A 23,594-nucleotide genomic window follows, 5' to 3' on the forward strand; every position below is an offset into this window, starting at 1 on the left:
ATTGCTCTAATCTATGCATTTGGCAGCTGAATGTATTTGCTTCTTACTGAAAGGTTAAATCACAATTGTTTTGAAAAAAAAAATTTTTTATCCAAGGGGAGGGAGATGTGTAAAGGTGTCTTTGTATGTCATTACTGTCCACATCTGTTATACTCCTAATGCAATCTGCTATATTTGGAAAAAGGTTGACTACTCCATTATAATCCTAGAACCACTGTATAAATGTCTCCTTCCCTAATCATCACTAGGGGTTTAAGCCATATAGTTTGAGTCTCATTATTCACAAGGGTTCTGTTGCCTAAACTCATGTGGATGGCAAAAATTGCATTAAAGCAAAATCCATTTAAAAAACAATGTCCTTTTGCTAGGTGATTTAAAAACAGCCTTGCTGACCTTTGTGATGTAACACAGAGTCATTAAGCAGACAATCCATCAATCAATCTCTCTTCAGGCATTTAGAAAGGCTTCAAGGCTGCAACCCCTTCCTTCACCCAGAACAAAGTGATTATCTTTCATTCACATGCTCGGGGGAAGGGAGGGGTCACTTGCCTTGGAGTCAAGAGAGAGAATGATTGATGGATTGTTAGCCAAAGCTGCCCTCTCTTGCATTAACAGGCTATTGTTAAATGACTGTTTTCCTTTAATTTAAAGGTTTTTCTCATCGTTGAGATGGAAAAATTTTTTCCCCCATATTGTTAAATGACTGCTTTCCTTTAATTAAAAGGGCTCTTCCATAGGTGGAAAATCCTTGGATAATTAGGTTATACCTGTAATGTTTTGTATGACTGTCCCTCTACAGCAGCAAGAAAAGCAGCTTTTAAAACTGTGATTTTTAAAAGATGCATTTTTCCCCTTCTCCAGGGATCAGCACATTCCTTCTCATTTGCTGTGGCCATTCATGTTGAGTCAAATCGGTGTATAAAAAAATCTGTGTATAACAAGGTTGGACCTGTATTTTCTTTAATCCCTAATGGAGACTGTTGGCATGAGTGTCAGCCCCTGAAAAGATGACACTTTTTAATTTTTAGTATTGATGTGAACTTATCCCAGTTTGGGTGTTAAAATACTGCCAGGCATGGGATCTCTGGGTCTAGGGCCATAATAGGCAAATGATCTCAACATAGTCCAGACAAAACAGATTTATACTGTCTGCTACATAAGATATTGTTGGTAATGTTAGCAACCATGTGCAATAAGTAGAGGTGTTTGGTTCCAGTGAGTAAAATAGATTACAGCCTAATTCTTACTGAACACAATGGGCTTACTTCTGAGTAAAATAACACCATTTTCAAATACCTCTAGCACTAAGCACCAGCTATCATGCCTGTCTTCAAGCTTCTGTGAGTGGGAAATAATCCAGATCAGTTATATATCTTACAATAGCTTTTGAAATGGTTTTTTTTTCCCCTATGGGTGGAAGTGCCAGACTTTTATATATTATGAATAAAACTTTACAAATGTCAGTGTCTTTGTTTTTAAATCAGTTCAATGATACCTACAGTGCAAGCCTATGTATATTTACTCAGAATTAAATCTCAGAATTCAGTGTATCTTATTTGCAGTCCTACTCAGTTAACACTGAAAGTGAAGTCACACATCTACATCTGCTGTAATGGCTGAAAAGTCTTCCTTGATTCATGTAATGTTCTGTGAATGCCAGTGGCACACAATTGCCTTGGCTTGCAATCCCAGCATAGCAGATACCATGCTGGAGATGGCTGTGTGACTTAAAGCCTATTCTGATGTTATCCAAGCACTACAGGAGTATTGCAATGCAACTCTTTCCTCCTGTGTTGGGTAGCCTCATAAGTTATAGGCAGTGGGGAAGGGGAATCTGTGATATTGTTTCCTTTCATGTTAGAATCAGCTAGCCAGCCAACTGAGGCAATGCTGTCCTAGGAAGTTTTATTGCAGAGGTCATCCACGTAAGCTGAGTATTCTGATGTTTCTATCATGACATAGGCAGGAGCTATAGTGCTGTAGTTCCTATGGTGCTACAAGGTTCTGACCCATAGCAATAAGTACTTCTAGGGCTCTCATTTTGTTTCTTTGTCTCTCACTTTTGTGCATGTACACTATGTCTCCAACACTTTTTCCTTCGGTTGTATCCTAAGACAATCCTGGTTAAGTGCCATTTAAATAAATGAGACAAGGTAGGTGTGACTACCTTAACTTCCATTGAATGCCACAGTGCTCTGATATAGTTTGCTTTTTTAGGATACAACCCTTTGTTCTGTAGTGCCTCTTTCCCAAGCCTGTATTTTAGTGACAAACTTCCAGAGACTCCCTATAATTTTGTGAAAGAATGTTTTAGGTCCATCTATTCTTACCTTTAAAAAGAGTGCTGTAACAACATTCATGGACATACCTTGACACAAAAGATTTTCTGTGTAATCTGAACATATGCAAAGTGCTTTAGATATCCTGCCTACATCCATGGCCATAACAAGAACTCCATCCAATGCCTAACTCAAACTAGTCTAAAAAGGCTTCATGTCTATCACTGAACGTGTTGGTCTTGATAAGACAAATGCTGCTCTGCACACACCATTTGATAAATTTTTGGCATGTTCTTTCAACAATAAGACATTAAAACCAGGTAACCTCTCATGAGAGATTCCTGTGTTTTTAACATTTATTGCTGCTGAAAAGCTGAAAACAGTGAATTGTTGGCCACTAAAAATTTGAGTTCAAAGATCTGCTTTCTATCCCATAAGCCTACCTAGTGCCTATGTCAATTTGATCAGCAGGCTCACTTCCTAATCCTTCTGTCACCTGAAATTAAGCAGAGGACAACAGGGTCTGGGCAACCTGTTTTTCAAATGCACGCCTCAAAGGTGCTTGCCTAGCACCAACTTTGATGTCATTTTGGTGCCTGGCAAATAATTTTCCTGTTTGCTCAAGACTGTCATTTTTTAATGGTGCTGCTCAATTTCCTCACCAGAAGCTGGCTGCTGCATCTGTGATGCTGTGGATCAGTTGGTTTTCTTGTTTATTTTCCTTTTTCACCTTATGATACCCTTAGAGCTTTATGTTGTAGGGCAGCTAATAAATATTTAAGGGAGATTTCTTAAACAAAAACTTTTAAATCACTTCAAAGAATCCAGTATATATACCCTTGAAGTTGCATAAGTACTTCAAGATTCCTCCATTTTTTTCTTCTGAATGCAATTTCTTTTGTGATGGATCTGAATGTATTGTAACCTTTTGGATCCAAACCTTGCTCTAAGCCAGGGGTGCCCAAACCCCAGCCCTGGGGCCACTTGCGGCCCTCAAGGACTCCCAATGTGGCCCTCAGGGAGCCCCCAGTCTCCAATGAGCCTCTGGCCCTCCAGAAATTTGTTGGAGCCTGCACTGGCCCGACGCAACTGCTCTTAGTGTGAGGGTGACTGTTTGACCTCTCGCGTGAGCTGTGGGATGAGGGCTCCCTCCACTGCTTGCTGTTTCACGTCTGTGATGCAGTAGCAGAAGCAAAGGAAAGGCCGGCCTTGCTTTGTGCAAGGCCTTTTACAGGAGTTATTGCAAGAACCTCATTCATTCATAAAAGTTCATCTTTAATATTCATTTTTGTAAACTTATTCAAATTTTAAATGTAAATTAATTCTTCCCCCCCCCCCCCGGCCCCTGACTCAGTGTCAGAGAGACGATGTGGCCCTCCTGCCAAAAACTTTGGACACCCCTGCTCTAAGCTATCATCACTGCAATTAGTCTGAACTGCTGAAGCATATGGTTGCTTGTCCAAAGGAAATCTCTGAAAAGAAAAGAGGCCTAGACATAAATTTGATCTTATTAAAGCTTTTATTTTCATCAAGATTCAGTATAAAAATATTTTTTTATGAATTTTTTTAAAGTGCTAAAACTAGTTCCAGATAGGTGAAATGGCAGGGAGCTTTAAAAAAAAATCAGTACAAAATCAAGGCCAATAAAGTATGTACTTAAAACATTTTGTAAAAAACACCACTTTTCTGCAGTTAAAAGTGTACAAATCAAATAGTTGCATAATAGGCATGTGGTATAATGATCTTCAAGTGTGAAAAGGCAGATTACAAGTGTAAGTATATTTACTCATAAGTCCCACTTTGACTATATGAATTCACAATGACCCACAAGCTTTATCTGTGAAGAGACAGAAGAAAAAAGACAAAAATTAAACATTCCCAAAAAGAAAGCACCACAAGAGCTTCCATAATACCACTTTTTAGTACTAGAAAGAAAAAGGCTCACTTTTACATCAGACTCTAAGGATGCAATCCACTGGAAGTGCTCCTGCAAAACACTCATGTAACAAAAGCTGTGCAAGAGCAGTCGTGGTCTCCTATAATTCTCATTTATTTCTATGGAGCTTGTGTGGGAGAACTTCCCAGTGAACTGCACCATATATGTAGACAATGGCACCATTTCCTGATTCTAACAGGATTCTAACAGTTTTCAAGCAAAGGGTATTTACCCCACCTTCATACTAATAACCTGGGATTCTTTGATGGCTGACTTTGTAAATTGTTTTTTGAACAAGAGAAGCAAGAAATGAGAACCACAAAAGGACAGTGAAAAAGACCCTCCTAACAGGTGATGTAACGGAGAAATTACAAAAACGCTCAAAGGAAATGGAATGCTCTCAAAATAAGGACAGCCTCAAATAAATCTCTTCCTCAGAACCCCACAGACATAAAAAGGTCAGACCCAAAGCTCTAAGAAAGGTGAGAATAACACTCATCCAATTTTGAACTCTTCAAGGCAATTCAAAGTTGGATTTCTATTACGAAGTGTACATATTGTGGCCTAGACTTTCAAAGTTTCCTACTAGCTCCCTGACGTCTTCTCACCAAAAAAGATTGGTACATACAATTATATATTGACTCAATCCCAAGTTTCTAATGTGCAGCAAATATAGGTTTCATGAGCCTGAGACTATTTACAGAGGCAAAAATGCATCCACTTGGAATGATGGAGAACTCAAAAAGCTACTGGTTACAGCTTCTCAAATGGAAACAAGTGCTTTGCTTCGCCTTTCTTTTCCCTCTTGCTCCTTGTCGTTCTTTTTCCTCCCCCACTCTGTTCCTTCGCTAGCCGACTCTGAGGCCAAGAAACAGCCATGTCTCCAGCTGGGGTCTCTGAGCTTGGTCCACCTTCTTCATCAGAGGAGAACTCAGTCCCTTTTTTGAGCACAGTGTCTTCAGTCTCATTCTGGAAGAGAAAAGTTAAAACGTTTACTTCCTATCAGGGCTAACTCTTTGGAATGGAGAATACTGAAGAAAAAAACACACCATCAGCAACATCAATTAAGCCATCTCTTTCCAACACTGCAGATATGCAATAGGGATTAAATATGTACACCTGTGGGCTGAGCAGAAATGGTTAAATTCTTTCCAGTGTATTGCATGCAGTTGCATAGGTAGAAGTTCAATATTCAGATGGAATCTCAGAGATTTATGAAAGAAAAGTCCATCACAGGTTACAAGCCATGACGACTATATGCAACTTCCAGGTTTTAGCTGTAGCCTGTCTCTGAATACCAGGTGCAAGGGAGTGGCAACAAGATATAAGCATCATGTTGGCTTGAGTGCTCCCTGAAGCATTTGGTGGGTTACTCTGAGATGCAGGAAGCTGAACTAGATGGGCCCTTGGCCTGATCCAGCAAGGCTTTTCTTATGTTCTTATCCTTTAGCAATTACTTTAACTTTCTAACTTTGTTGTGAATGCAAAGAAAGTTAAAGCCCATTTTAGAAATGGGCTATGTCAGAATGCCAATGCAAGGGAGGGCACCAGGATGCAGGTCTCTTGTTATCAGGTGTGCTCCCTGAGGCATTTGGTGGGCCGCTGTGAGATACAGGAAGCTGGACTAGATGGGCCTATGGCCTGATCCAGTGGGGCTGTTCTTATGTTCCAAAGTGGAACAGTTGACAAAACAGAAGAGAGTGTTCCAGGTGATTTACCTGTTGCGGTCACTTCAGGCAACAAAACACAACATGGAAGGGAAGACAATCCTGTTTTCTCTTTCTGGTGTGTAGGAATTCTGCCTCCTGAAGAGGAAGACCATGCCTCTTTCCAAAATTAATTTGCATTAGTATTAGTACACTAAAGCATATTGCACCCCATACAAGAACCACTGTAATTTCTAATTAGTATTAACAATTCAAGGGCAACAGAAAAAAGTAAAGGGACTATAGCTCAGTGGGAGAGCATCTGCGTTGCATGGAGAAGATCCCAGGTTCAATCCCCAGCACCTCCAAGTAAAACAGGGAAAGACCTTTTTCCAAAGCCTTAGAGAGCCACTGTCAATCAGCACGGATAATACTGAGCTAATTAGACTGAGGATTATTATTATTATTATTATTACCCCGCCTTTCTCCCTGGATCTGACTTGCTAAGAAGTAATTTAATATGTTCAGATAAGGATGGGCACCATCAGAACTTCCATGATTCCAGAGTGAAAGCTGCATTATCAGAGGTTTAGCCAAGGAGGTTTAGCTGAACTTGCACCTATGCAACAGGCAGAGATGTCAGCTAAAAAAAGTGTGCTGTTTACCAGGGTGTCACTTAAGCAAGCTTCCACGCACATGTCGTCCACAATAATCTCAGGAATAACACTTTTCTACAGAAACAACACTGGTATGACCAGTGTTTTATTACCTTGGTGGAATAGCGTTCCTTCAGCCTCTCTTTGATCAGAAGTCCTTTCACCATCAATTTCCAGTTCCCCAGGACTCTCTTCTCCCGCTTCTGTTTTGGAAAATCATTCAGAATTAGAAGCCAGAGGGCACACAGACGAAATCCACTAATTGTAGGCCTTACATTTACAGCATAATGGCACATCATCAGCCCACATGAAAAAAAAAAACTGGCACACAATGTCTTTATTAAATCTACATTGGGACTATGTCTAGCTATGGTTCAATGTGAGCACATGAGTAGCAGGAACCATGGGAATGCTGCCCCATTTCAGAACTTGTAAAATGGGGTTCCAATCTCTACATATGCAGAACTTTCCCTAACATGAAACTGAATGGGGAAATGCAGGATAAATGTATGTATAAAGCAAGCAAACAAGCAAGCACTACCTGAAATTGTGAAGACATTTAGGCTGCAATCCTATACAAGAGCACCCCCCCCCCCATCCATGGATCCAGTATTTGCTGGTTCAGTTATCCATGGATCAGATAAATTTATCACCTTCCAGAGCTGAGGGGGCAGAGTTCCCTTCACCTCTGGAGGGTCCACTGAGCACAACAGAGGCTGCAGGTGTCCATCCATGGCCTCTGCTGGGCTCAGACTGAGGTCAGCAGCTAAAAACACATGACTTTCAGTTTCACAGAGAAACTGGAAGTAACGTTTTTAATGCCATTGGGAGGCCTGAGGAAGCCCCTGAGGGCCTCAGAGTGAAAAACACATGGGGCTTCCTCCTATTACCTTCCTCATTCCTGCACTTCCCCACTAAGCTCCTTTGGAGGGGAGAAGAGCCAGGCTCTCCTTGCCTCCAGAGGGTCCAGACCACAGGTATGGGCACTCGCTACAGGCATGGCCACAGGATGGGCATATCCACGGTTTCGGCTATCTGCAGGAGTGGGAGTTCCAGAACGGAACCCCCCGTAGATAAGGGGCCACACTTTCTTGGCGTAAGCCCCACTGCAGCCTACTTCTGAATAGACATGCACAGGATTGTGCTGTTCCTCTTCTCCAGCTGCATTTCTCTCCGACGCTGCTGTGGTCTCTAAACAAAAGATATTTAATTTCCTAAGAAGCCAACACGCTCAAAGCAATGCTCACCTCTCTTTCCTTCTTCTCCCTCTCTGCTTCTTCATTTGCCCAGGCTTCAACAAGCACTTCTTTGTACTCTTCACACACTACATAACCTTCAGTGCTGGGGAGGAAGAACACGGCAACCGAGGCATTTTTATGCATTGAAGTGGGGCATTTTTGCCTGACAAAGCAGGACAAATAGCAATCCAGAGGCTGTTTCTGTGCAAAGGGAATAGCTTATCGATGCTTAGAAAGCAAGCTGGAAAAGTGGGCAACAAACCCTGACTCTTTGCACCAAGTCCAGATTATGCAGAAAAAAACTGAACTACTGGCTGGTAACTTTGATGTGGTTCTGTCATAGTTTGGTGGCACACCCTGCCCAACAGAAAATGCAGAGGTGGGTGCTTTGCATCTCTGCAGCCTGCTTCTGATACAGAAGAGCCAGTGTAGCGCACTGCAGTACTTCTCAAACTATCTGATGTGGTGGACCAGCATTTCTCCCCTCCCCCCCCCACAATGTACAAGGAAACACTACCAGATCTGTGCCATATTGTTACTATGGTTTCTTTCTTTCCTGGAAATTTGCCACAGACCAGCAGCCAATGGTGTGCAGACTGGTACTGGTCTGCGGACCACCACTTGGAGTAGCGCTGTTGCAGTAGACAGGTCCTTAGCCTTGGATCAGGGAGACCAGCATTCAAATTGTTGTTCAACAAGCTGGCTCACTGAGGGATGCTGGGACAGTCATCGTTTCAGCCTCATTTACCCCAAAAAGGTTGTTGTCAGGATAAATGGGCTATAACCCTCCATCAGTATCACCCTGAATTTGCTGGAGAAGGAGGGGGAAACTATAAATGACATGCACTGATAAAACAGCCTCCCTCCAAATCTTATCTGGGCATGTTGGTGTCCCTGGTGCTGTAGCATTTCTGAAACTAAGCAAGCATGGACCTGACCAGTACTTTGGATGGAAGACCACTAGAAGCCTTCATTTCAGTACAGGAAATTAATATATATAACACATAAAATATGTATCTGAGCAAGCCAGGCTTTGCAGCCAGTTCTCCTTTGCTCCCGGGCTACACACATTCCTCAGCGATCCCCAGACTTCTTACCTATGGCAACTTTGCTAAGGCCTTGTGTTGCTTCTTCTTATTTTTTCAGTAGTAGACAAAAGAGAGGGTAGGACCACACACAAATCCAGTTCAGTTCCATAACTGGGGAAGGAAATTTTGAAGCTACACATGCAGGGTGGAGGACAGGGATATGTATTATTCTATTTATGGGCTTCCCACATAAAATGGATATCCTGCCCCTATGACCAGGAACCATACTGAATTTACTGTGCAAATTATACTAGTTTCATTTAGCAAGGAGCCTTCACCAATTCAGCTTGACCCACTTCTGCTACTACTGCTTAGATGTATTAGGTGTGATGTGATGAGCTAGTGCAGAACGTGGCTGCCCGTGTGGTTCCTGAGGCGTGCCAGTCTGACTCTGTCGGGCCATTGCTTCAGCGACTACACTGGCTTCCGGTTTGTTTCCGGGCTGAATTCAAAATGCTAGTTTTGACTTTTAAAGCCCTTTACAGTTCGGGTTCAGGGTATTTGAGGGACCGCCTCCTTCCATATAATTCTGCCCGTTCGCTCAGGTCATCAGAGGGGGCCCTTCTAACTGTGCTGCCACAAGTAGAGGCGATGGGGATGGCGGCAAGAAATAGGGCATTCTCAGTGGTGGCACCCAATTTGTGGAATTCCCTCCCTCTGGAATTGAGAACAGTTCCCTCTTTGGAGTCCTTTTGGCAGGGTCTCAAGACCTTTTCATTTAGGGAAGCTTTTAAATTGGGGGGGGGGGATAGCATTTTTTATGCAACATCTTTTAATCTGTGATCCAACTGTGTTTTATTGCTTTTGTGGTATTAAGTGTTTTAATGTTTTTAGCATTGTTTTTACTGAAATATTGTTGTAAGTCACCTTGAGGACCCTAAAGCAGAGTGGAAAGTTGGGGTATAAATCTCTCAAATAAATAAATAAAGTGTTGGCGAAAGCAGCACAATACCTGTTTACACCCATTTCTGAGAAGATTGTGTGATTCTGCTGGGACATGATAAAAGCTAAATTTCATTCAACACACTGTAGGGAGACATATGTAATTATATCTGAAGTTCCCCATTGACAGACTACACATGAAGACCACTGGACTCATCTACTGAATTTTCAAAAAAAGGAAGGCTAAAAGAGCTTCCGACTGCTTCCCAGTCTCCCTACAAAAATGATTCTGAACCAACCCCAGTAAAGCAAAACTGTGACATACACTGGGTGTGAGTAGCCAGCATGAAAATCAAATCCAGTTACGGCTGGAACACAGTCAATATCCAACTTGCGTGCCACTCTATGAAGGTTAGGAAGATTTAGCTGCACACAGCCGACTGGTAACATGCTGGGCTGGAAGAGATACACGTTGCCAAATTCATTCCGGGGAACCTGAAGGCAAAAAAGAAATGACATTAATGCTTTTAAAGAGAGACTGGTTCTTGCTGAGATGGCAACATCACAATAGCTACTGCCTGAATTGAAAAATACAGGAGTCTCTACAGATCTACAGATTCAGTTAGCTGCAGATCCAGGGGGCGCCCTTGTGCCCATTATATTACCTTTGTTTATATTTAGTGACACTAGAACAGGGGTCGGCAACCTTAAACACTCAAAGAGCCATTTGGACCCGTTTTCCAGAGGAAAAAACCTCAGGAGCCACAAAACCCTTTTGACATCTAAAATGAAGATAACACTGCATATATAGTTGTTGTTTTTTTTAACCTTTATGCTCTTATAGGTCCAATTTTTATAATGTAGCCCCCTCTTGTAGCTTTTAGTTAGTTTTGTCATACATTCTTGTCCTGTGTTTTCAGATGCCTGGTCCTCTATGGTGTTTTGCCTGATTCCAAGGCCATTCTCTGCCTGGAGAATTAGGCCCACTTTAAGCAAATTAGCTTCCCTTCTTTCCCCCAACAAATGACCCTGGTTCTGCCCTGCACTCCTGCTGGACCCCACCTCCAGGGTAGCTCGCCTGTTCAACCTGCAGAGGTCCTCTCTCCTGCCAGCAGCCTCCCGCCATTACAGCAGACCCTGGGTCCTCAGCAGGTCTTGGGCACAGCAGCCACACACCAAACTCCAGTGTCTCCAGCAGTCCATTAGTCACAAAGTCAGTCAGAGCATCCAGGGCAGAGTCCAAAGTCAATAAGCCAAGACACAGTCCAAGGTCAGATTCCAAAGTAAGTCAGTCAAATCAGTCAGAATATCCAAGTCAATAAGGCAGGTCAGTCTCCCCTCCAACCTGCACTCTTTCTCCAACCCACACCCCCCTTCCTGCCTCAGGTGCTCCTTATATCCCTGGGGGCCCTATTGCCTTCAAGTGGCTGCAGCTGTGCAGCACACTCTGCTGGATACCCAGGTCTTACCCTTAAAGGGGCCACTGCTGACACCACATCTACCTCCTCACCAGATCTTCCACGATTCCAATACATCTGCTTATCTTACATGGATACTAAAGAACTCCCCCCACCTTCCAGAGGCACCCTGCTGGAAGGAAAAAAGGACACAGACTCCAGAGGTGGAGAAGAGGAGAAGCCAGAGCTGGGGGGGGAAAGGTGGGGGGCAGCCACAGGCCAGCTTCTGCCCTGCCTGCCTGCCTGCCCTCTCTCACTCAGGCTGCAACCCTCTCCACACTATCCTGGGAGTAAACCCCATTGACTACAATGGGAACTTCTGAGCAGACAAGTTGGTTGGAGCTCTCAGGTTGCAGTCCTCTCCACACTTTCCTGGGAGGAAGCCTCACTGACTACTTGTGAGTAGACCTGCACAGGAGGAGGCTGATGCTACAGCCCTCCACATCTTCCTGGGAGGAAGCCCCACTGACTACAGCTTACTTGTGAGTAGACCTGCACAGGAGGGGGCTGAGGCTACAGCCCTCCACACCTTCCTGGGAGTAGCCCAGAGACTACATCGGGGCTTGCTCTTGAACAGACCTGCGCAGGCTCCCACTCACCCGTCCTTGCGCTTGGCCTTGAGCAGGCTCCAAGGCTGCCATCCCAGGCACCCTTTCCTGGGCGTAAGCTTCATCCACTGTAATGGGGCTTACTACTAAGTAGACACACAGGATGTCTCCTCAGCTGTGGAGGAAAAGCCTCTCCTTGCACTGTGGGGACCTGCTCAGGGAAAGGCGGGCTGCAAGGGCTGGCAATGGTTGACAAGGAGGGCGTCCTGCTGGGGAAGGGAAAAACAGGGAGCTTAAGCCTGCAGAGTGGGCAAAATTGAAAAAGGAAACCAATGCAGGGCAGGTGGGGGTGAATGGAGAGGAGGGCAGTGAGCTCAGGGGGCGGAGGGAAGCAGCCTGCCCTCCCAACACAGGTGCCTCCTGTTACCCCCTTTGCCACTTTCACCGGGAGGAGCCGCAGCAGACAGCTGAAAGAGCCACATGCAGCTCTAGAGCCGCAGGTTGCCGACCCCTGCACTAGAAGGACAGGTGTTTCCTGCTTAACTCAGCAGCAGTCTGGCTTCACTGAAGAACGTGACATGCAGGCTGGTTGCCTGCACGCTAGAGACTAACTGAACATTAACTGGAAGCAGGACAGTTCCTGCTTCAGTTAGTCTCCTCTCTGTATTAAAAAATAGTGAAGTGTAGGCACATCACTTTATCTTTTCTCCAGCTCACCTTTCCATCCACTGCCACAGGGGGTTGATACACTTCTGTCTGCCAGAGGCCATAGAGTGGCAAGTCTTTTTTCTCCCGGTTCGCAGGTTCTGCCATTCGTGCCCTCCGCGCCTGGTTAGAATAGCCTTTGACCATCTGTGCAAATACAACAGCTGAATGCAACACATTCCAAAGTTAGTCTTACCTTCTCATCTATTGCCCATAGCTCGGTGGATGGAGTAAGGGTAGCCAGACCCAATCTCCTCCAGCTATGTACAGTTAAGTACAGCTAAGTGCCACTTTGTCGGTCACAAAGACGGCTCTTCATAAGGGTTGCTACCACTTCAACAAAATGCTTCAGGCCAAATTGAGAACACTCAGGGGCCTAGGATTCTGTGCCAGGAGACCTTCAGGTTATTCATTTAAGTGTTGCTACTGCCTCTCAGTCAACAGCTCTCAGGATGGTTAACAAAGTTTTTAAAAGCAGTAACCATAAGCAAAGCAAATATAAAGCTCTAAACCAATGAAACAGATTCAGTGAGTGACCTCACAACAAATCAGATACTATTACAACTCAGAAGGAATTTGGAAAAAATCTGATGTTGCAAACATTGGCCACTTTGACAAAAATGTCCCCAGAGCAGGCAAATATTGCTTGCTTATTCCCACGTCTCCTATCAATTGTTCTTCTGCCTGTCCATGATCTGAGGCTCCAGCATGCTGTCTCTCTATTCTACTTACTCCACTCCTCCCACACCCAACCAACTTCATAAACCAGCAACCAGACACAGGTTTGACTGGGGGGATGATGAGAAATCATCACAGACCAGCACCTTTTCTCATTCCCACCTCCTGCACATCCTCATTACAATGTTGTCAGCATTCAAAGCACAGACCACTGCATCTCTCTTGCTAGTGAGGCACATAAGCTAGGCATTCATCTGAACGTTGCTCCTCTCCCCATGAAGTATGCTGCTTGTATTGTACGCAGCTTCACATGATACAATGTAGCAAAACAGAACTCACATGTCATTGCGGGTCTCATACTGTTTCCTTGGAACATCCAAGGCCACCCTCAGAACACTAGATTAAAATAGTGCATTCTATTAAGTCAAGGCAATGGTCTATTCTCCAACACTGCTCATCCTGAACAGGAGCAGTTCCTGAACTTGGTTCTCCAGGGTTATACAAACACAGACTCTTCCTAGCCCAGCTACACCCTCTGCACCCTGAACCGAATACATCTGGATATGAGATGGAACGTAAGGTCTCATGCATACACATATCCTCCTGCCACTCTCCTACCAGTGAGCTACAGACATCTATAGATTCCTGTTGCTCCCCTTACCTTAAAGGGCACTTCTCCAACCCTCACAACACGAGCTTGCTTCAACCAGGTATCCTTGGAGTGCAGTGTATGGATACAGTCTCTGAAAAAGCCCAAAGGATACAGCTGAGCATGCAGTCTCCAGGTGAACATACACTATGGCTTAGATTTAAAAAACACAAAACAAAACCATGAGCGGAGAGAGAATATGGTAAGAGCGTTGTTCTGTGAACTCTTGTAAAAGCACTAGTGGAGGATTTCACACAGTGCAGGGTCACAATGCATCAAGGACAGGGTTCCCCCTAAAAATCAGCATAGCAGCATCTTCCCAGCATTTAGTCATGATATCATCATGCCATTGCCGACTTCTGCTTCAACCAAGCTCTGAGCTGTGTAGCTTTGCGGGACCACTGATTGGGAATTGTGTTACAGTACAAGAAGCATGATGAATGAAGAAAGAAAGAGATAGGGTGTAGCACAGGACTTCTAAAAAGGTCTGGAAGAGAGCTCAAGCGAAGTATTACACAAGAGCCTGTGCAGACAGAAGAGGTCCTCTGGATCTGGGGGGGTCACTTTGTTATGCAATATTCTTTCATTAAATCAGAAGCAGTCATTCTGGGCACTGAAGAACTTTTCCACTAGTGGAAATGCGCCTTTGGATCCACCATTAATTTTTAGCTACTAATTTACTACACTGAATATTACCCCTCCCCCCCAAAAAAAACACCCAAAAGTTACGTGACAATGCCACCAAATTCTATGGCCACAAGGTATCTGAATTCTATTACCAGTACAAACGTTGAAAATGGGCATATTTTATGAAGTTTGCATAATTAATTTCACTTCTGCTAGACATGGAGAGGGGCAAGATATAACATAGGGTACTTAAGCCCCATTTTCCAACTATCAGGACTTCTTCTAGGATTTAAGCAGGTATTACTCACACACGTCCATCCTATATTCATTGTCAGAAGGGCTAGAAACTTGATTTATTTACAAAAAGATAAACCAATGCTAGGATTCTTAGAACACTGAACTGTGCACTCCAGAAACAAATCTTACACTTTTGTGGAGCTTGTAAAAAACATAAAAACCCTGTTAATTGAGTTAAATGTGGAAAATTCAGAATCAGAATACTGTACACAGTTCTAATTAATCAAAGTGCATTTCAAAAATCGACTTGCATTTGAGAACTGATGTCTGCTACCATGTACCACATAAGCATTTTTTTCTTTTCAAACAGTCCTGGAATAGATTGATTTTTTGTTTTTATTTTACTGAACATGCCTGCAACAGGGAGTCCAATATCTGACCACAGAATGGTGTACCAAGTGAAGCCATACACACCTGAGGGATGTCTCACCTGGAGTACACAGCCTCCCCTCGACAATATCCTAGTATAGCAGCAGTTTCAGGATAGATGGCTTGATATTTAAGGATATGCCTCTTCAAGGCATAAAGCGGGTGGTTCTTATATTCCCCAATGGCTGTTGGCAGAGGCTGGTCTTGGAGTTTCACTAGAAACTGTGGGAATTATGCTGTTAGTGGTAGACGTTAAAGTTTATCCCCATATAAGCAGGTTGGAAAAGAAAAGCAGTATCAGAATCAGTTTATACATGCACATTTCTTCATCTGAGCAAGTAACGTCCTGTATGTATGACTGAGCCATCACATCTCTAACACCACAGACCAAACTTCCACATCACCTCAGATGGACTTCTTTTGAATGGAGATGGTTCAGATATTCAGCTGGAAGCAATTAAATACCAACAAACAAGTGGCAAGACGTAAATGGTATGCATGTATGGGCGAACCAGCTCTCAAGTACACACTCTTACAAGCAGAGAATTACAGAAATCAAACAAACTCAGTATGATCAAGGCTTAATGCGAACCAGTTGTCATCATTCAGTACTCAGTGTCAGAGTTCAGATATGTAAGTGGCTTTTTCTGGCACCCTTTTCTAGATACTCTTATTATACTCGGATGCAGAGTCAAATCTACCTGTCTCACTGTTCATGAAAAACAGGATTATCAACAGCTATTAGTCACAATGGCCAACAGACCTTCCATGATCAGAGGGAGTATACCACTGAACATCAGGTGGCAGGGACAGTGATGAATGTTCTGCTTGTAAACATCTCAGGGGCATCTGCTGTGAACTGGATGCTGGATTAAACGGACCCTTGGACTAACCTAGCAGGATTCCTCTCTATATAGATCAGATCCTACCAAGGAAGATAGTCCCTATCAAACCAGATTATTTTCACAGTGATGCTACTGTAAGAATAAGCTTTGGAGTGTCCTTCTGTTAAAAGAGTTTGTGTGTTAATACAGGAAATCTGTTTTTTGAAATCAGTATCTTGGTCCTTCTGCCAACGACTAGTAGCACATTGGAATCTAAATGACATCTGCTAATGTGTCCAGGTATGCATATGACCAGGGCACAATCGCCAAGGAAGAAAATATTCTAGTACTAAATAAATCTTTCCATGTCCTGTTTTGCACAGGACTAAAAAAACTATGAGAGGATGTGGAAGCACTGAACCAATCGGGAGTTAATTTTGGTCATAGGAAAATTTCCTTCTATTTACCTCTTTTTCTTCTTTTTCCTCCCTTTTTACAAAGGGGCTTCTATATGGGGCCAAAGTGTCCTCCCACCACTGGGCCTCCACACGACGTTTTCTCGTTGAGGTCATCCATGCAGGGTCATATCTTTGTGTTACGTCCTTCACGCACCCATCATTGTCAATGCCAATGATGTAGCACACTGGTTTGGTGGCATACTTGAAACACAGCAAAGGTTGACCCACAGAGCCACGAACACAGTCCACACACACCCACTTATCTTCCCGCTCAAGGAACACTTCCACCCACTGGTCTGAGCCTCTCAACTTAACTGCTTCCTGCTTTCCTTCATCGTCACTACTAGAAATAATTTTGTTTCTTTTCTTTGGTGGGTTTGAAGAACCTGAGGTAGCTACCTTCCCTGAGGAACTCTCCATTGTCTCCTCATTCTTGGATACTTTCAACACTGGAGGTGCAGATTTCCGCCTGCTGTTAACAGCTCCTTTTGTTTTAGGGGCTCCCAGTGACAACCTCTGCTTCCTTTTGGGAGTCTCAAAATCTTCATCAGAGATATCACTCTCATCCTCTTCTTCTTCCGAAGCACAGAATTCAGAATCACTGCCCTCATCACTTCCACTCTCCTCTTTATATGATACTTTTGAGGCCACTCTTCGCTGGCGGTTGTTTTTGGGCCTCCCTAGAGCTTCCTTTTCCCTCAGGCTGGTCTCTCCATCACCAGATGCTGTTTCTTTCTGAACACCTCCAAGTACTGTAGATTTACTTGTCTTTTTGGTTCCAGTGGAGTTCTGTTTCTTGACACTTTCTTGGTTCCTTGACAGAATCTTGTCTGGGTCTGCCACTTGTTTGGGCTTTAGTCCTGTGCCTTTTCTGGATGCAACCTTGGGCTTTTTGGCAGAGCTATCAGACTCCTCAGAAACAGTACTGACAATGCGCTTTTTGGATGAGGGCTTCCCCTGAAAGAGCAAAACAAGAGGACATGAATTTGGAAGTTATTTAAACTTAACTTACCCACGAGTGCCCCAAATTCCAATGTATTCCATTAGGTTCAATCGCATTAAAAGAGCTACTAAACACTGAACTGGTTGTTCAGTGCATTCAGCATTTGGGAAAGAAAACCTCCAACTCCACATGCACCACAATGAACACATGATGACCAGCTTTTACTGCTCAGTCCTTTCTCAGCAACCAAAAGAACAAGAAACATGACCCATTTTTTCCTATTAAGACTCTGATTTTCTTGATTTTGTACCAGCTGCCAGATATCACATTCTGCACAGAACAAGAGCCCTGCTAATGCCAATCTCTCCCCCACTGACTCCACTCATGTTCCTGTTACACTTCATGGTTCTTTCCAAATGGGAAACAGGTTTCATCGAAAACTAAAGCAGAAACTTTCGCTCTCTTCTCTCATTCGCAGAGTAGAAAGAACTGGGATTATCATATGAACCAGGTTTTGCTGCCCTGGAAACCTAATCTTAAAACTGCTTATTTTGAAATGAAATTACGTGTGATTAAACATGGTTAGCACTGGGTTATAACATGGAGAAACAGAAAAACAAAACAAAATAACATATTTTTTTAAAAACTGTCCACATCTACCCACAATGCTCTCACCACCCACCAATTTGAGAGCAACAGCTCATATATGCCTTTCTTACCTTCCCTGCTGGTTCTTTCAGAGGAATCGGTTGGAGAGATAATACAAGCCGGCACAGCAGCTGCAAGGCTCTCAAGATGAGTAAAAATATCTATTTAAAAAGAGAAAAAGCAAAAACCCCACCCCGGCAAATAATCAATTTGGAACTCGGGTTTACACACAAACAGGGAGGAGGAGGGAGGTTCAATCCATGCTTAACTTTTTTCACCCACGTGGTTTTCTTTGCAAAAGTTGTTTCTTGACTAAATAGAACTAAAAGCAATGACAGCACTTTTCTACAGCAGATTTTGGAACCTGAACCCCTTTATATATACATCAGGCAATGTGCTTGCTGCTTACTGCACAATTGCTTCCATGACAGTCAGGATCCATGTAAAGGCATCCACATGTTACTCCTTCAGCAGAGCAGTTAATACGCCCAACACTTTGGAAAGTGCAGTGCTTGTATGTATGCCAAACATACAGCAGAAAGCTTGGGAATGAATGGGGCAATGGTGATCTGGCATTTCCTGAAAAGCTGTCACTTACATGTACCAATTCTTCATCATCTCGTGCAGCATAGATGGCAAAGCGTCTTTCTAAGGTGGACTGCCAACTTTCTTCATTGTCTGAAAGCTCACTGTTAACAGTAAAGGTTGCAACAAACCTTGAAGAAAAAAAACACACCGTTTTCTGCCTTCCTTGCTAACTTGTTAATACTTCACCTCTCCCACACTTAGGAGAAAGAGTCTCCCATTTTTTACATGCTATTTATTTATTTTGCAGATCAATCACAGTTGGCATTTCTTGATTGTACAAGAACAAAACATTGTCTTACAGTATGTCAGACATCAAAAATATCCAAGCTACTAACACCAAATGCGTTCAGTAATAAATATAATCTCTGCAGTCTAGAAGCTAATAATTCACAATCTGAGATCAAAGCTAGTTGCTTTGAATAAGGCTACTTACTGCACAATCCAGACCTCGGTTTGAGCCAGCACAGGCCTCCTGCATTGACTCATAAGTGTCACAAACATGCTGTAAGGGCAGATCACCAGCCCCTACGCCGGCTGGATGTGGTAAGTTTGCACCAGGTGGCACAAAAGGTGGGAGAGGGTGGTGGGAGGGGGCTCGACATTGGTAAGAAGAAAAATATCCCCTTACTCTGAGGTGACCTTCGGCCTGCACCTAAATCTGCGCTGGATACAGCACAGGCCCACTATGGCCTATCTGTTAACAGATTGGGCTGTTAATAGGTCAACATAGGTGGGATTCTTTTCAGCTTGTGCAGCCTGAGGATGTGGACAGACTCCTTTGGAGTGTGAGGCTGTCTGCCTGCCTGTTTGATCCTTGCCCAGCTTGGCTGATAAGAGCTGCCCGGGGGGGACTGGCTGAGTGGACGGGGAGGGTGGTCAACTCTTCTTTGGGGGAGGGGACACTGCCGCTTGCTTTGAAGCGGGCGGTGGTTCGCCCCCTCCTGAAGAAGCCCTCCCTGGATTCCAATGTGTTGAACAACTATCGGCCAGTCTCCAACATCCCGTTTCTGGGCAAGGTAATTGAGCGGGTGGTGGCGGCCCAACTCCAGAGGGTCTTGGATGAAGCGGATTATCTGGATCCTTTTCAATCTGGTTTCAGGCCGGGCTTTGGGACGGAAACTGCCTTGGTCGCCTTGGTGGATGACCTACGCCGGGGACTGGACAGGGGGAGTGCGTCCCTGTTGGTCCTGCTGGACCTCTCGGCGGCTTTCGATACCATCGACCATGGTATCCTTCTGGGCCGATTGGCCGAGTTGGGAGTTGGAGGCACTGTTTTGCGGTGGTTCCGCTCCTACTTGGAAGGTCGGTCCCAGATGGTGGTGCTGGGGGATGCCTGTTCGACACCCTGGCCATTGAGGTGCGGGGTGCCGCAGGGCTCAATTCTGTCCCCCATGCTATTTAATATCTACATGAAACCGCTGGGAGAGGTCATCCGGGGGTTTGGAGTGGGGTGTCATCAATATGCTGATGACACCCAGCTTTATCTCTCCTTTCCTCCAGACTCCAGGGTGGCGGTTGAGGGCCTGGAGCGCTGTCTGGAAGCAGTGAGGATCTGGATGGGGGCTAACAAGCTGAAATTAAATCCGGATAAGACAGAGGCTCTCCTGGTTCGGAAATCCTCGATGCAGGTGCTGGATTATCAGCTTGCTCTGAATGGGGTTGCACTCCCTCTGAAGGAGCAGGTCCGCAGCTTGGGGGTCCACCTGGACTCGCAGCTGCTCCTGGATTCCCAGGTGGCGGCTGTGGCTAGGGGGGCCTTTGCTCAGCTTCGGCTGGTGCGCCAGCTGCGTCCGTACTTGGATCGTGCAGACCTGGCCATGGTGATCCATGCTACGGTGACATCGAGGTTAGATTATTGTAACGCGCTTTATGTGGGGCTGCCCCTGAAGACGGTTCGGAAACTGCAATTAGTGCAGAATGCGGCGGCCCGTGTGGTCACTGGAGCTAGGCGGTTTGACTCTGTCAGCCCGCTTCTCCGGGGGCTACATTGGCTGCCCATTGGTTTCCGGGCCCAATTCAAGGTGCTGGTTTTGACCTTTAAAGCCCTATACTGCTCTGGGCCAGGTTATCTTAGAGATCGCCTACTCCCATACAATCCGGCTCGTCCTCTCAGGTCATCAGAGAAGGCCTTTTTACAAGTGCCGCCGCCTAAGGAGGTACGTGGGGCGGCGGCAAGAAATAGGGCCTTCTCAGTAGTGGCACCAACGTTGTGGAACTCCCTTCCCCTTGACTTGAGAATGGCTCCCTCTCTTGAGTCCTTTCGGCGTGGCCTGAAGACCTTGTTGTTTAACCAAGCCTTCTGACGTTCTGGCCTTTTTAACATCTTTTATATATCTTTTAGTTGCTTTTTTACAGGCCCGATTCCTCTAAGAACTGCTGTTTTATGCTCTTTTATTCTGACTCTTCTGACTACTGTTTTTATGGGTTCTGCTAATGTGTTTTTTTAATATGTTTTTATCTGTGAAATTATGTTTTAATTTGTTTTATATGTTGTTAGCCGCCCTGGGTCCCTTTTTGGGAGAAGGGCGGGATAAAAATAAAGTTTTATTATTATTATTATTATTATTAACATCAAATAAGTAAAAAGATGTCAGTTTGAACTTTGCTGGCCATGCAGTTGTTTTGATCAAGTTGCACAACTAATATTGTCTCTTTGCAGAACATTATTTATACAAAGAGACAGCTTGATCTTGGGTGGCTGTGCTCACAAAAGGAAATCTTGCTTCACGTGCCACACACAAAGCATAACTTGCAATTTTGTAAAAAGCTGGCCGAAGAGAGCCCCTTACCATTTCACAAGATTTGATAGGTACAGGTGGTCCACACGGCCTGCAGGCACTTTAGTGAGGCGGGCGGGGATGATAGAAAGGCCAATAGCTTGGAGATCTGGCTGGGTACAGATTTGGTTCCTATAGAAGCCGTTTGCTAGCAAGCACAGTAAGTGAACCTGTTGGGGAAAGTAAGAAGGTCCCAAGAAAGAAAGTAGCAATTATTTTAGGTTACAGGATGTTTTCTGATGTCATTTCCATACTCCAAAAGGAGAGACCCAACTGGCCAAATTCACTCACATGCCAGCAATGCATTTAGATCAGACTGCGCACTGCCTATGTTTTGTCAGATCAGGCCCTGTTTCAGGCAACAAGCTGACTTCCTGCTTGGGGGAGAGAATGTGCACACTTTGCCTTTTCTTACTTTAAGGGTTGAAAGTCCCATCTGTTTCAACCAGCATTTGGTTGCTAACTAAATGATTACTGATCTACCAGCAGGTTGTGGTTCCTTCTCTCTTTCCTTTTCTCACGTGCCCACGTTTAACCTTTCGGTTTATAGCTTCCATGAAAAGAACAGTAAATAAAAAGCTTATATTGTTTGCATGCCATTCCGATTGTAGAAAAGCAGCATATAAATGTTTTGCATAGGAAGACAGTATAGTACAGCAGGATGGGAGCTGCACACTGATTTTCAGCACAGTTGTATGCTAAAGAGGAAATTGGTCTTTGTTGTACTGCTGGTTTTTATATTAATGCTAGCCACTTTAAGAAACCTCACGATTGAGAGGCAGGATGTACATAAATAAAAGTTAGACAAATTATGTGGCACTTCTCTTTTTTTAACCCAAAGATTTCCTACCTCAATTGAATGACTCAGCACAAGAAGAGCCCAATCCTGGGCTCCATGCTGCAGCTCTGTGCTGTCACAGGCTGTCGCAAACTTGCCATAAGGCACGTTTCCGAGCCTCACTGCCAGGCTCCCGCCTGAGCTAGCCCAGCGCCAGCCAGTGCTGGGCTAGCACGGGGCGGTCGTCCAGCTTCTGCGGCTCGGCGGTCTCATGGAGCGCTGAGCTGCAGCACAGTGGGTGGGGGCGGGGAGGAGGGGGGGCCGATGGGGGGTAGGGAGAGGATGGGGAAAGGCATGACACAGAGGCGTGACATGGGGAGGGGGGTGGGTTGGAGGTGTGCCACCGGGAGGGAGGGAGGCAGGTTCACGGAGCTCCACTCTGCAGGATCCAAGGCACTCATGAAGGGCTCTGCGACCTACACGAGCGCCTTTACACGAGCGACCAAAAGGACAGTGGTAAAGTGAGTAGCCCCATTGCGGGGCTACTTACCTTACCCGGGAGAAGGGGATGAAAATCCCTTCATCCGAGGCACCTCCTGCGGTAGCTCAGGGCACGCAGAATCCGGCGGCAGCCCTTCTCGGTGCCGCCAAGCCTGGGTGCCCCGGGCAGCTTAGAATTGGGCTGTAAATTGATAGTAACTATATACTGAATTACTGTTTGGAAATAATATGCCTAGATTTCAATAAGAACCCAGACATTGCCAGAATAAGTGAAATAAATGTAAAAACTTCAACTTCGTCCCTTGTGGCATCTCACCTTTTTTCTGACAAATTATGTCTTTCACATCTTACCTTGTGCGTGTCTTCATGAACTTCCTTGTTGAAGCGTTTCATCATTCGACGGAGATGCATCTCAAACTCAGTTTGCCTCTTCTCTCTGCAAGATGCCCCCCCCATGCAAATCAAACCAACGGTCAGTGTTCTGCAACAGTCCCCTTGGGACCCACCAGAGCAGAACTTTGCAGCCATACCCCAAAAATGAATGATCAGATTCACATGCACAAGGCTACATACTCCACAAATGCCACTAGCCGTGTGAATTCATTTCCTTTACTTTAAACTATTTAAATTCTATCTACCTACTCAATCCAAGGCAGCTAACAGCAATAAAAACTATGAAACAAAAATAAGAATAATAACAAAAAGCAAAGCAAATCCAGCAGCCAAGGATTAAAAAAAATCAGTTGTATTTAATACAGGTCACCCCTCGTTATCCGCTGGGGTTCTGTTCCAGAACCCCGAGTAGATTAAAAAAAATCTGTGGATAAAAAAACAGTGGAAAAATAGATTTAAAGACCCACTTCCAGGTTTCTTGCCTCTCCATTGCTCTTAGGGTCGTGCCTCAACATCCGCAGGGGTTTGATTCTGAAACACCCTGCTGATACCATAAAATGTATTGAATAAAAGCAGTTTAAAAAAATTAAAAAGTGCATCCCTTTACAATTGTGGTTTAAAAACAGCTT

The 23,594-nt window shown here is 44.5% G+C and overlaps 1 protein-coding gene across 2 annotated transcripts in view; it reads right to left on the reverse strand.

Moving 5' to 3' along the window:
* Positions 1-3,855: 3,855 nt before the first annotated feature.
* Positions 3,856-23,594, reverse strand: part of XPC (XPC complex subunit, DNA damage recognition and repair factor) — a 28,022-nt gene continuing 8,283 nt past the window's right edge. The window contains exons 5-16 of one of the 2 annotated variants that reach the window (XM_066614204.1): positions 22,924-23,008; positions 21,306-21,463; positions 18,527-18,644; positions 18,000-18,089; positions 16,737-17,294; positions 15,117-15,277; positions 13,775-13,856; positions 12,448-12,582; positions 10,051-10,220; positions 7,765-7,858; positions 6,631-6,720; positions 3,856-5,184 (exon numbers count right to left, since the gene is read on the reverse strand). In XM_066614204.1, the coding sequence (XP_066470301.1) occupies positions 4,969-5,184; positions 6,631-6,720; positions 7,765-7,858; positions 10,051-10,220; positions 12,448-12,582; positions 13,775-13,856; positions 15,117-15,277; positions 16,737-17,294; positions 18,000-18,089; positions 18,527-18,644; positions 21,306-21,463; positions 22,924-23,008 (1,957 nt within the window). In that variant the 3' untranslated portion in view covers positions 3,856-4,968. Of the gene's footprint in view, positions 5,185-6,630; positions 6,721-7,764; positions 7,859-10,050; positions 10,221-12,447; positions 12,583-13,774; positions 13,857-15,116; positions 15,278-16,346; positions 17,295-17,999; positions 18,090-18,526; positions 18,645-21,305; positions 21,464-22,923; positions 23,009-23,594 lie in introns of both variants that reach the window. The other variant, XM_066614203.1, reaches the window with a different exon arrangement.

The sequence above is a fragment of the Tiliqua scincoides genome, chromosome 2 (genome assembly GCF_035046505.1).
Source record: "Tiliqua scincoides isolate rTilSci1 chromosome 2, rTilSci1.hap2, whole genome shotgun sequence".
Lineage (NCBI taxonomy): Eukaryota > Metazoa > Chordata > Lepidosauria > Squamata > Scincidae > Tiliqua > Tiliqua scincoides.